The sequence below is a fragment of the Camelina sativa genome, chromosome 13, assembly GCF_030686135.1.
Source record: "Camelina sativa cultivar CO46 ecotype springtype chromosome 13, ASM3068613v1".
In the NCBI taxonomy this organism is placed as follows: domain Eukaryota; kingdom Viridiplantae; phylum Streptophyta; class Magnoliopsida; order Brassicales; family Brassicaceae; genus Camelina; species Camelina sativa.
The window spans coordinates 23,195,147-23,209,158 of NC_141892.1; the positions used below are offsets into that span (position 1 = coordinate 23,195,147).

Here is a 14,012-nt window from a genome sequence, read left to right on the forward strand (position 1 = left end):
AAAAAATAAGATAAAAAATAAAAAATTAATGAAAAAATATCAACTTATCTATAAAATCATACACAAAAATATGTTTTACAGATCATAAGAAATAAAAAGCACAAACGTAGATAAATAAGATAATTAATGTTTTTCATAAATATTTATAATATTTTAAACTTTTAAAAGGTTTCGAAATATAAATTTTGAACCTTTTAAAAAGTTTCAATATTTATAATATTTAAACTTTTAAAAAGTTTCAATATTTATAATATTTTAAACTTTAAAAATTTAAAAATTATAATATTTAAAAACTTTTTAAAAGCTAAGAACTTTTGAAAGTTTCAATATTTATAATATTAAAACTTTTAAAAATTTTAAATATTATAATTTATTTTTTGAAACTTTTGAAAGTTTTAATTTGATCAAAAAAACCCGATCAAATCGAATATACTTTTAAGCTTGGACGCCTAATAAATCAAGTTTTTCTGCTCATTCCTTGTTGGAAGCATATTCATTTTATTTATAATGGACGCATTTAGAAACTTATATTAGTATAGATTTTAGTTTTATTATGTTTTAAATAATTTTCAATGGATAATAAACTAATAATTATTAGAAACGTGTTACATATATATTACACACCAAAGCACACCATTTCTGATTATTTTTAATATATTCACGTCTTTGAACATCTCAGATATTTATCAACATATATCATCACATAAATATCATCATGATGACGCATATACACATACATGTATGCGCATAAAATTAGATATTACGCTGTCTCTCTTTCTCTCTCTCTCTCTCTCTCACTCAATTTCTCTGGGAAAAAAAAAAATCTCAAGTTCTTGAGTATGGGAAGCTTGATGATCTAACAGATCAAATCATCAATGTGATCTGTCTTCTCAGTTTTGCTAATCATCTTCATCTCATTCGCTGTGTTGATTCCTTAGACTTTTTTTTTTCTTTTCCAAAACGGCGGCGATGCCTTTGACAAGGTCAAAGAGTCTTCCGGCGACGGAGAACGGTGGATCCGATCGGGAGAAGCTTCAATCAGGAAGATCAGTAGCTGGGATTGTCTACAAATGGACTAATTACGGTAAAGGATGGAGATCTAGATGGTTCCTACTCCGCGACGGAATCTTATCTTACTCTAAGATCCGTAGACCGGAGAATGTGAATATGTTATCTCCTTCCGATGATGTGAGGTTAATCGGAGATATTTCTACCGATCGTCTCTCCAGGATGAAGAGTTGTAGTGGCCGTAGTCGTCGGAAACATCACAAAACCATCGGCATTGTTCATCTCAAGGTATATATATATTAGTTCGATTTCAAATGTTGAGATTGTTTCGCTTTGGTAGTTCCCGGAACCTTTGCTCTCATGATTGATTTGGTTTGTGTTCTACAGAACCAATTGGTGTGTGATTTTTTATTTTATTTTTTTGTGTGTGTGTGACAGAGTAAAGTACTGTTATATCATCGTCTTCTTCTCTCTATTGGTTGTACTTCTGTAGTTTGTCATTATGCATTTTCAATTCTCTGGTAAGCTTTTTTTGACTAGCTTGCTTATCTGTAGTGGGCCAGATGAACAGGTATTGCAGTACTAAAGAGTGGGTTCTCAACAGTTTTTAAAAGTTCAATTACAGATAAATCAAATAGCCAAGATACAAAAACATCTTTTTTGGCCTGGTGTCTACTAGTACAATCTAGTATTGCAGGACCAGTTTGTTGAACACATTTTGACTCATTTACACATTTTTTACATCCGTTAAAATTTTGGTTTATGTTTGTAGTAAAGCCAATAAGTGTAGAAATTTGTCATCTTTGGTCACATGTAAAAGACTCTTATCTTTTGACTTCTTTTTTTTTTGTTCCTCGATCTTCTTTCCAGGCATGGGTTTGAGAGTTCATTATGATTTTTTTTCTTGGCCATCTTATCCTTGACCAGTAGGTTTTGTCATATCTTTTTTTTTTCGTGGAGTTACAGCATGATTGGTGAATGGTAGGTATAAATAGTCGGTAGGAAATAATGAAGTGTGGATAAATAATGGAGTGTGGCTGTGTGGGAGCTGAAGGCCACCACTGTGGGGAAATTCTGGCCATATATATTTTGTTAACTTTAAGAGTTGTATTTGCTTAATTTAAATAAAAGCTTATCCAGACATAAACTTTGCGTGTGTTTTTTCTTTTTCTTTCCGGGTAACTGCATTATTGTGTGTTTGCTTTCTAATTGTTCGTTGGAACATGGAACTTGTGATTTATTTGTTGTTCATAGTTCATTTTTGAACATTAGAGGTTCTAGTCTGATCTCAACTTATTTACATTTATAGTTGGAAATTTTTTTTACTTGTTTGAGGGATAAAGCTTGTAATTTGATGAATATCATTCCATTCTTTTGTTTTCCAGCAGGTTTCATCTTACCGAGAAAGCAAATCTGATCATAGAAAGTTTTATATATTTACTGCAACCAAGACTCTGCATCTGAGGACTGATTCTAGGAGTGATAGAGCTGCATGGTTACAAGCTTTAGCATCTACCCGAGGCATAGTTCCTCTCCAGTCAGTTAGTGGGGATTTCTCCTTCGTATCACCAAAGGATTTATCCATATCTACCGAGAGACTTAAGAAACGGTTGCTTGAAGAGGGAATGAACGAGAGTTTTGTAAAAGAGTGCGAACAGATTGTGGATTCAGAGTTCTCTGAAGTTCAAGAACAAATTAAACTTCTCCACGAAGAACGGACAAAGTTGCTTGAGGCATTGAGGCAACTAGAGGTAAAACTGCTTTTCTTTTATAATCTTATTTGTTTAGTTTGGTCTTGCACATTGTGTTGTGTCTTTTCATATAATGACCTAGTATTCCACAGGCTTTACAGTACAGTTGCATAACTTGCTTTGGTAACATCTGAGCATTTGCACAAACGCATGCTAGCTATATTTGACATTGAATCGCTAATGAGAAGGTTATTCAAATATATGTGTTACATTCTTTTATCTCCTTTAATGAGGATATCTCGTCCATTGAGTTAATAATTTCTGAACTTCATAAATCTATGCCTAGGCATAACACAAATTATGTATCATGCATACAAAAATTTGAATGTCATTTAATGATATCTGTGAATCTTGCGAAAGATGTCTCACTGCTTTTCAAATTTGTTAAAGATGATTCTGTTGCACTTGCATTCGGTTATATTCTTGTTGACTATTATACAGTGAGAATTTCTTTGTGTCCAGATGGCTAATCTTGAAGCTGAAGCCTCAGGGATCCATGACAATCCCTACCAATTAACAAATCATAACTCTTCCAGCTTAAGACGTGGAAAATATAGTGGTACACACAATTTCAACTGCTTAATTACATCTCTGTCTCTCTTTCTCTGTTTCAGTCCTGCCATTAACCAATCTAGCTGCCGAAGAACTTTAGCTCAGAGTAGAATAATACTTCTGTTATGATATTCTATTATTTGTTTCCTTAATGATAGTTCTTCTTATGCTTCTTTTACATAAACTCAGTGGAATTGCATAGAGATCCCTGTGTTTTTTTGCTTGACATTATTTAGTTTCTAGAATGCAGTACAAGTGCTTCATCTGATGATAAGCAAGAGTTTGAGGATATATCTGAGGAAGACGAGGCTTCATTCCATGACACAAAGGAATCATTTGGCGAACCTGATGTTGGTTCTGTGCACACGCATATCAAGAGACGAACAAAGCTTCCTGATCCAGCAGAGAAAGAGAGAAGTGTCAGTCTCTGGTCTATGATCAAAGACAATGTTGGAAAGGATCTCACACGAGTTTGTCTTCCTGTTTATTTCAATGAACCAATATCCTCTCTCCAAAAGTGTTTTGAAGACATGGAGTACTCTTATCTCTTGGACCAGGCATATGCATTCGGAAAATCCGTAAGTGACTTCAACAACTTACTGTTTTGTGTAATTGGCTTCCCTCTGGAAATGCGAATGTTTTCTCTACTCTATACGTAAGTTTAATACCAATTACTAAAGATTTTGAATACATAAGTTCTATGATCTTGCATGATATGATAGGTGGTCTAGACTTATGACTTTATCTTGAATTGACCTCTCAGATTGTTGGATTAACAGAGTTTTTCATCATCAGGGGAACAGTCTCCTTAGAGCCCTGAATGTTGCTGCTTTTGCGGTCTCTGGTTATGCTTCCACTGAAGGACGGCACTGTAAACCTTTCAACCCTTTGCTTGGGGAAACCTATGAAGCTGATTTTCCTGACAAGGGAATTCGTTTCTTCTCTGAGAAGGTAATCTGACACATGCTGAAGTTTTAATGAAGTGAACATATATGTCAATTTTCTCCAACACATGATTAATGATCTATAAAATACAAAATCTGTGATTCGTGGGCAGAAGCTCTCGGATTCAAGAGCAGCTCTTAGTATTCAAAACACATAAATTTGCTTGTAATGGACACTCAGCTTCACTCATCTGCATTAGAAAAAAAATGAAATTTATGGAGAAAAGCTAAATTTAGAATCTTTTCTTAAGAAGTTGGGCATATAATTCGTCAGGGTATTGTGCTCTCATAATAGGTCAGCCACCATCCAACAGTTATTGCCTGCCATTGCGAAGGTAAAGGGTGGAAGTTCTGGGGAGACACAAACCTCAGGTCAAAGTTTTGGGGGAGATCGATTCAACTTGAACCTGTTGGAATCTTGACTCTGGAGTTTGATGATGGAGAGATTTTCCAGTGGAGCAAAGTATGCAATATATATAAACTACAAAGCTCCTTTATTTTTCTACGTTTTACATCTGTCCCTGATACTGATAACCATTTGCTTTTTGCTCTTAGGTAACAACAACTATATACAATATCCTACTTGGTAAACTGTACTGTGATCACCATGGGACAATGCAAATCCGTGGGAATCGCCAATATTCTTGTATGCTAAAGTTCAAGGAGCAATCAATTCTCGATAGAAATCCCCACCAGGTGATTTCACTGAGATACACACTGTAAATAGTTTTCTAGGTCTTGAATACATGAAATAACTTCATAATCATATATATGTGTATAGGTTAATGGTTTTGTAGAAGATGTAACTGGAAAAAAGGCTGCAACGGTTTTTGGTAAATGGAATGATAGCCTTTACTATCTTGCTCCTGGGGAGGGACTCAACAAGGAAGGCGCCTCATTACTTTGGAAAGCAAGAAAGCCACCACCTAATATCACTAGATACAACTTAACATCATTCGCGATCACACTAAATGAACTGACACCTGGTTTGGAGGTACATTACAGTGTGTTGCTTTCGGTTTATATTTACAAACATGGATTTTTGGGTTTCTGCTATACTTACATCTTGTTCATAATATTGTTCATCTGAGTTAAGGAAGAGCTCCCTCCAACAGATTCTAGGCTCCGACCAGATCAACGTCACTTGGAGAACGGTGAATATGAGAAGGCAAATGAAGAGAAGCAACGATTAGAGAGAAGGCAAAGAATGGTACAGAGAGTATCTCGACACTAGTTCTCTAGTCCATGAATTTTTTTATGTTTTAACAACCATAAATTGCTTTTGATACTGCAGTCACGGCAAATTCAAGAAAGCGGGTGGAGACCGAGATGGTTCGAGCCACAAGGTGAGAGCCAAAGTTACAAGTATACAGGCGATTACTGGGAAGCACGGGATAAGAGAAGTTGGGAAAATTGTCCTAACATATTTGGAGAGTTCACCGATGAGATGGCAGATTGTGCTTAAGCTGAGGTATTACGATATGCCAAAAGTTGTGATGCCCTTCAAGTGGTTCATACCCTCAAGAAACTTGTTCAACTGGAGTCGATCCGTGAATCAGCTTAAGATTATCGAATACATTTGGGATCTAATTTTGCTATGGTTCAGAGCTAAGGAGGAACTTGTGCCGCACTTCTTCCTCGCCCTAGAGATTGTCTCTCGAAAATGAGCACAGAGCTTTCTGTTTATCTTAACTTGGGAGATCTAAAGATGAAGTATTCTTTTTCAGTTCTTTTGTAATAATGTTTTTTTTTTGGTTATAGCTTCAACTTCAAGAGCGTCTTATAAAGAGTTTATAGAGAGCCTCACTGTAAAGGGTCACCAAGAAAAATTTAGTGTGGTTCCAACATTTGGACAAATATTCATTGTGATCTTCTATTTTGTACTTAATTCTATACAGAAAAAGCCACTCAAATAATCTGAAAACAGTACAACTTTGAAAGATTATTTTCACAGACAAGCCTTAACAAATATCATAAAATTTGCAATAGTAACAATTGATACAACAATTTTTTTTTTTTTTTTTTTTTTTTTTTTTTTTTTGCTGTTTGGCTCAACTCAGAGACGTGTTTGTTGTCGGCCAAAGATGGATATTTTATTAATATGAAATAAATAATGGCTATCTCAAGCTGAGTAGTCCATATCTCGTCGATGTCAATGAAGTCGTTTTTGTATTCAACATTAATATGGATCGTCGTTTTTTGTATTCATCATTAATAGGGATCGTCTTATGTTAGATGTTGACGATCATAATTTTCTAAATAAAGGCTCTATATGTTTGGAGTTTTCGTAGGAATTGATGCTATGCCTGTGCGGTCCAAATAGACTAATAAATCATTATTCTACTAAAATATTAGCGGTTTCAAAAAAATGTCAATCCGATGACGACTGAGATTAATCCCGACCACAAAATAAGAGATATTTGTTTACATGTTCTAGCAACCTGCAAAAACATTACGACAATGTTTTCAGAAGTTAAATGTATCATGTATGTATGCGATATAGTGTATGTAGATGTAAGTAGATCCATATAGCAAGTAGAGCTACTTTATTTAGTAGAAAGAAAAAGAAAAAAAAAAGGGAAAACTATTGATAAGATCATTACCAAATTATGAGAGACATTTGATAAGGACGAAATGGTGAAGGACAGTATGTGTGTGTTTCAATATAGATATATCATAATACATGCACTTGTCACAACTCACAATCAAGTCAGGTAATATAGATGTAATTATAGAGTTTAGAGTTGAGTTTGTAAAGCTTAATTATTAGTTTTATTACTTTATATACTTTACGTACTCATTAAATAGATGATCAACTATTACCACGTGTGCGTACATGTAAACATTAAAATAGAATAATTTTTTTTTGCAATCTTTCTTACCAGTTTACTAAAAAGTATGCAAGTAATTTTCAAGAATGGCGAAACACGTAAAAATAATTTAAAAAAAAATGATAACTTTATCAAAACGTAAATAAAGTTTCCTTAAAAGGAAAAAGTTTGACGAAGCAAATGTGAAACTTGGGATCTATTTTTGTCTCATGAAGAATCTTATCATAACTTTATCAAAAAGAAACCCTACTAACTTTAAATCAATCATCAGTCGAATATATAAGAGTCGATAGTACACACAAAAAAAGACGAGGTTAGTCTACGTTTGAACACTAATTGTCATATGATTAGACCCAAAACTAAGTTTTAACTATGCAATTAACTGATATATAAATATAGTTCTAAGCAATCAAAACTAAAATTAGGAAAAAAAATTAAGGTATGCATCTAAATTGTATTAATATAACCCAAACATATGAAAGACGTTGTGAACAGACTCATATTTTAGACAATTAAAGTAAGAAAAATCATTGATCTTTCCGAAAAAGATTTTTTTACTCTTCTTTAAAGTCAATAAACAAACATTTGTCTTCGTAAAAAATATCATTTTTTTCAACGATGATACGACCAAAAATAGTTAAACCCGACAATACAACAAGATTTTTTTTCGAACTTCTTCTAAAGAAACAAAAAAAAAAACAAGAAAATTGTTAAAGAGGGTATGTATTTTGATTGGGCAGCTATTTAATACTTTTCGTATTTAGCATCTCATCACTCGATCAAACGTCAATATCATTTTAATTCTAGATATTTCAAATAGTTGTCTTTCCAGCAAGGTGCTAACTTGTAAATTGTAAGTAAGGTCTTTAAAATACTTTTAAATAGCATATTTATTTATAGTATTCTACATATTTGGCATTTATCCCTTTTTCAAGTAAATAGAAAAATGAATATATATGAATAATATCCACATTTAATTATTTTTAATATCTGAACATATATGAATAATATCCAAGAATGGAACACAAAAGTCTAGAATTTCATATATAAACTGGCTTTAAATGTTACAACTCGTTTGAGTTTTGTTTGAGTTTTTTTATTCAGCTAATTCTTCCATTCCTTAATCAAAATGATTACAACTGTAGTATAATCCCTCGAAGTTCAATGGTACAAATATTTTACTTTACACATGTGAAAGGTAAAACAGCTCATCTCTGATTAATGCACGGATTAATAAATCTATCGAAACCAGTATTAAATAAATAACCTGCTGTATCATCCGTCGCAACTCATAATCATAGACATTACATGACATCACATGCAAACTTTGAGATTCGTTGGTTTATTTACAGACGTAAAAGGGCAAAGGTAATAGGCAGAAAGTATTTGAGTGCATAGTATCGGTTCAAACCGATGGAGGCAATTTTTCACTCGGTATATTAATCCGAAGAGGTAAAAAATTTCTATAAATATTACCTTCTCTCCAACGAGAGAACTCAGAGAAGGATCCAAATTCTTACTCATTTTTATTCTTCACTCGTGGTTATATTTTCCGTTATTTTATGTCGCGCTGAAGAGCGTCAGTAAACACATGCATTATCCAAGTAGAAAATCGACGCGATGAATACATGTAATTCGGATAACACCTTCAATTTTCGTATTCAGCTAGCTATTCATCAAAATGCTAGTTTATATTAGTATTGCTAACTACTTTTTGTTTTTTCCTTTTTTCTTTGAGTCGGTTTTTGCGACTACTAATTTGTAAATATCTTTGCAAGACTTATAATGGAAAATTCTCCAGTGTCCCCACATACATCAATGTACTTCTGTCATTTTACATCATCACGGGTCATACCACCCGAACCGAAGAGACACAAAAACATATTCTTGAAAGTTCCTTTCACGCCATCCTAGGTGTCAAACGTTGATACGAATAGATCGAGTTCGACCTGAGTATTCGTACTAACTCTCAATACCATATTAACCGGTCTCCAATTTCTCGGTTATGTTATAATGAGCTAAACCGGAGAAACTTGAGTTTTAAAGGAATCACTTCTTCAACAGTGAATAAACGAACACTAGCAAAGCATCAAAACGTTCGGCCAAGGATTGATTTCGGTTTAAACTTATCATACCAAAAACTTTCGGTCATAGGCTAATGAAAGAACATGAACACCATTGAACCTTAATGTTCAACTACACCACAATCTTGGAGAATGGTCTATTCATACTTTAGTGTTTTATAATACAATTTTAAGATGATTGAAAGTTATCATTTAAGGGATATGTTTTAAAGAAAAAAAAATTCTTGGCCGAGAGCAAGAATTTGAAAATGAGACGTTGGTTACAAAATCTCTTTCATTAAACAGGTTGAAATAGAAAAAGATTGCTACAAATTAAGATTCACACATTTATAATTCATTTTAACAAATTCAGATTCAAACATAAACTCTATTTTACATGCATTTATTCAAACTGAAATAATTTTGAAAAGTATATTGTGCACGGGCATCACATAGGTGATATCGTTCAAGCACACTCGAAACCAGACGGAAGCTTTTTCTCACAAACGTTGAGAAGAACGGTGAGAGATATAGGAACGTTAAGGTTGATTCCGAGAATGTTGGCCTTAAGAGCAGTGCATAGACAAATCGCAGCGTCAAGGTCAACCAAACCTTCGATGAGCGAGCAACATGATTGAGATGATGGCTGACCCAACTGGATGTTGAGTAGACTGCTTAGGACATTTCCACATAGAGCGAGCTTGAGGGCATCTATAGGGCACTTTCCAGATGAACCAGGGTTGCTCGGAGGTGTGACCGGCATAGGGTTAGGACTTGGGACCGAAGGACTTGGGACTGGAGGAGGACATGGCTTAGGCTTAGGACTTGGGACTGGCTTGGGTTTAGGACTTGGGTTGCAGCTGTTACAGTTAGTTGCAACGGTTAACGTGAAAAAGAGAATGTTGAGAGCAAAGAAAAGAGCAAGAGAAGCTGAGTTCTTTGAAGCCATTTTTCTTTTTATTTTTCTTATAAAGATAGATACTGTGTTTTAAGGGTTATTGGATGAATATAAATGAAGAGAGGGTGTTGGTATTTATAGGGTGTAAGAAGGAGAAGAGAACCAACTTGTTCAATTTTATTCGTAGATATATATAATTATCTGTACTTATCTACTTAAATATTTAAATTATGACCATTTATTTTCCTACATGCATGTAGCTACGTCGTCGAACCTCGAAATTATTTGGAAAATAGTTTTTATATTTGAATGTCATTTATATTTTATAAAAATATGCGATTTATGCAGTCATATATTACTATTATATATAAGTATATATAATGTCATATTATTATATATGCTGTTATTATCACCACCATCATTCAGCTTCTATTGTCTCGTAGCCATTTTACTTGACGGCTTCTATACGTCAAGGTTGGGTACTAAATTCCAATCCTTTTCCGATCCTTGCTTGGGTGACACACCAAAAATATTTCACACGAAAAATGTTATACGTGAATGTTTTTGAATTTAAGAATGCATAACATATATATATATATGAAGACATTAAAACAATGCATGCATTCGGGTTTGTCAGAATATGGTAGTCGGGATTTAAGGGTGTACTATCTAGAACCTCCAAATATGTTCTCTACCCAAGGTTTCAAACGATCAGTAGTGTTCTATATGACTATATCCTTTTATTCTAAGAGTTGATCGAGCAATTTGACTAGGAAAATCTCATGAAAATCACAACTCATCAATTTTGAATATTTGTTTTTAATATTTACTCAATAGTTAGATTAGTTTCTATCATCTTAGTTATATCATTTAAATAAATCCAAAATTAATCAACTGATAGTTTGAGAAACCATGTTCACATATAAACAAAATTATATATGTTTGCACTCGACTATCTCTCTACCAAAAACCACTTCCCTGACAGCCCTCACAACGTCTCCGTAACACGTCCCTCTATTTTAAGAGAGTGTATTAGAATCACAGAAGTAAGTAAAATATTTTTATCTTTGGTTTAACATTTTGTTATGTAAACATTTAATATGTAATTATCAAAATCCTGTATCTTTACTTGTATCCTTCTTGCATATATTAAACTCGTAAGTAACAGATTTTTATTTTTGGTTTAACTCAAAGACGTGTTTTTTTGTCGGCCAAGACTAGATATTTTATCTTTCTTATTCGCTATTATTCAGGTTCACAATTTTAAACAAAGGCTTTATATGTTAGGAGTTTTTGTAGGAATTAATTGACCATATGCGGTCCAAATATAAGCAGAAACCTTTAATTGAGCATTAATCTACGTACTAAAATATTTGTGGCTCCAAATAAAGTCAACCTGACGGCGACTGATTAGTCTTAATCGTTCATTTTCGTGTTTTTTTTGTAAGCATTCGTTAAATGCACAGTAATAATAATAATTATTATTACTTTAAAATTTATTTATTGTGAAGAGAAGTATTTTTAGTTAAATTTATACAGGATCACAGCTGCAACTGATCTCCTCTAAATCGTATTACTTTGTATAGTAGAAATTAGCTATGGATCGCTACTTGCTAGCTTGCATGTTTTGTCAAACTGCGAACAAATTACAAGAATAACTAAGTTTACATGTACGATATAGCTAGTTCTTGTAGATATACATAAACTTGTCACAGTCAAGCCAGTTACTATCCATATATAGATGAAAATAAAGTTTGTATATTAGAGTTTAGCTTTTGCCTTTTGGAGTTAGGATTTACGATTTGTTGTTTCAAATTTAACGTTTAGGGTTTAGCTTGTAAAGTTTGGTTTGATATGGTCTAACTGTACATTAGTGGCGGATTTAGGCTTCTGAGGGGTGGAAAACGTGCCCCATACTCATTTTCTTAATTCTTGTAGTTGTTACTTGTTACTTATGTTTTTTAGTTATTTGTTAAAAATTACAATAAATTTCGAAAAGTTATGCTCTAGGTAAAATCGACTTCCGCATCCCCCAACATTGGAGATCGATCAACTATAACTATGTTTATGTAGTTAAATCGTGTTCGTAGATATATATTTTGAAAGGAAAATTTTCCTTACATGTAGAGCCAAAAAAAATTCTCTATCAAGCAGTACTACCGAAGCCTTAAATCTATCACCCTCCTCCGACGCAGATGGAGCGTCGGGATCTCACTCCATCTGCTCTCCTCGTTGTTAAAGTTTCCTCTCTTTTTTTCTTTATATTTTTACCCGTTTCTTATTTGATTACAAATCTTCCCTCAAACCTCAGATCTCAGCGAGATATCAATAGACAGAGCTAAAGGGCGCTGCAAGACTCCATCGGGCTTGGTTCTGCTGGAATTTTGCTTATCGGAGATGTGTTTAATCCTGCAAATCTACTCACCGTCTCCGACCAGCCACCGCCGCTGTGCTATCATCACAACTAGGTCAACCAAAAAGAGCAATGGGCTTCTTTTGGTGGGCCTTGACACTTTCGTCGGCCCGTTAAGATTTCTAACAGTAAAGGCCTCAAGGAAAAAGCCCAATTTTGCCAAATCTGAGTATCCACGAAGGCATATCATATCGTTATCTCGTTTTGATTGTAAGGGCAGAAGACACCTTTTTAGATCTGGTCGATGTCCGTGAATGCCATCTCCAATCCCTGACTCAAAGCAATCCACTGCCGACCACTCTCCATCTAAGCTCTAGGCTCTTGAGAACTTTGATGTTGGTCTCTAATTACTTCTGCGGAGTGATGAAGAACAACATTATGACCATGCCTCCATAGAGCGCTGGTTACCGAATCTTCCTCACTCCTCTACTTCCATATCCCGTGATAGCTGCATTTAATCATGTTCAATTGATTCTTCTCCGGGAAAAGGCTCATACAATGGTGGCTCCAATCCTAAAGCTATTTCAATCCAGGTACACTACTTTACAACTTATATTGATGTCGATACTTAGCCAATGGTGTGATCAAGATTATGCTCTCTATGGTTTCCATCTGAGAGGTAATTCATCATTGTTGCTTTGGCGTCACTTGCTCCTCCTGAGAACCCTGGTAATAGTAATCTGTTCGGCTCTACCCTTTAAACCCTATCGCTTGAGTGTCTATGGTATTTGGGTCATGAACTCAAGTTGTCCTAGCGTTATTTTCGGTTTTGATTTTTCCAAGACCATTTTAAACCCTATGACAACTCTACTAGACATCCTTAAGCCACAGAGCATACCAACCTTTGCTCGAATTTGTGTCAAGCTCTTGCTCCTACCACGTGTAGACCTTCTCAAACCGGTGAGAAGCTCAGCTTTGACCCCTTCTCTAACGCCAACACGTCATATGGCAGTGGCTACCTCTCATCCATTGACTTGGTCATGGAAGAGTTTGTCGACAATCTTGATCTCACATGTACCAAGATCCTTCCAAGATTCTGGCTCAAAGCTCTCAAGAACCTATTGCCGACTATCTTTATCTCTACTTTGTTTCATTGTTGTTGTGGCATTGGGGAATGCCCTTGTTTCTTCTTGTTGTACAATCTTTGCTTTTATGAACCTTCTCCTTTCAGTAATAAATGCAAGTGGTTTGACAACAAGATATATATTTTGAAATAAAAGAGAAAATTTATGCAATCCTTTTTTTATAATGTGTTCGTCTAAAATACAAAAAAAAAAAATTCATTATCTAAACTTATGTTATTCAGTTCAGCTATTATTCTTTAATCATCTTTGATTTCTTCGTAAAAATATCTTTGCAAGACTCCAAATGAGTGTCCCCACATATACCTCCATTTGCTTCTGCCATTGAACTTGTAACTCACATTCACACCATCACGGGTCACGGGTCAAACAACCCTGAAAATGAACATTTATTCGTGTGAGTGTTAATTAGATCCGAAAGTAAAAATGAACTCACACACAAAAAAAAAAACATTCTTTTGAGTTCTTAT

At 34.3% G+C, this 14,012-nt stretch overlaps 2 protein-coding genes across 12 annotated transcripts; one reads left to right on the plus strand and one right to left on the minus strand.

Annotated features, from left to right (window-relative positions):
- Positions 1–620: 620 nt before the first annotated feature.
- On the plus strand, positions 621–6,168 carry LOC104737255 (oxysterol-binding protein-related protein 2B). 11 transcript variants are annotated; one of them, XM_010457388.3, is made up of 10 exons: positions 621–1,296; positions 2,397–2,759; positions 3,222–3,318; positions 3,555–3,889; positions 4,107–4,262; positions 4,551–4,718; positions 4,811–4,951; positions 5,037–5,249; positions 5,352–5,465; positions 5,550–6,168. In XM_010457388.3, the coding sequence occupies exons 1-10, from the start codon at positions 970–972 to the stop codon at positions 5,718–5,720; spliced, it is 2,085 nt and encodes a 694-aa protein (XP_010455690.1). In that variant the 5' UTR covers positions 621–969; the 3' UTR covers positions 5,721–6,168. The 11 variants fall into 11 exon arrangements, 9 of the variants coding, with proteins under 9 accessions (XP_010455690.1, XP_010455689.1, XP_087337272.1 ...); XM_010457387.3 differs by having other exon boundaries at positions 646–1,296; positions 2,394–2,759; XR_015577890.1 differs by having other exon boundaries at positions 713–1,296; positions 4,530–4,718.
- Positions 6,169–9,430: 3,262 nt separating this feature from the next.
- LOC104737257 (pEARLI1-like lipid transfer protein 1) lies at positions 9,431–10,205 on the minus strand. The gene has a single exon (XM_010457393.3). The coding sequence runs from the start codon at positions 10,096–10,098 to the stop codon at positions 9,616–9,618; it is 483 nt and encodes a 160-aa protein (XP_010455695.1). The 5' UTR covers positions 10,099–10,205; the 3' UTR covers positions 9,431–9,615.
- Positions 10,206–14,012: the final 3,807 nt, after the last annotated feature.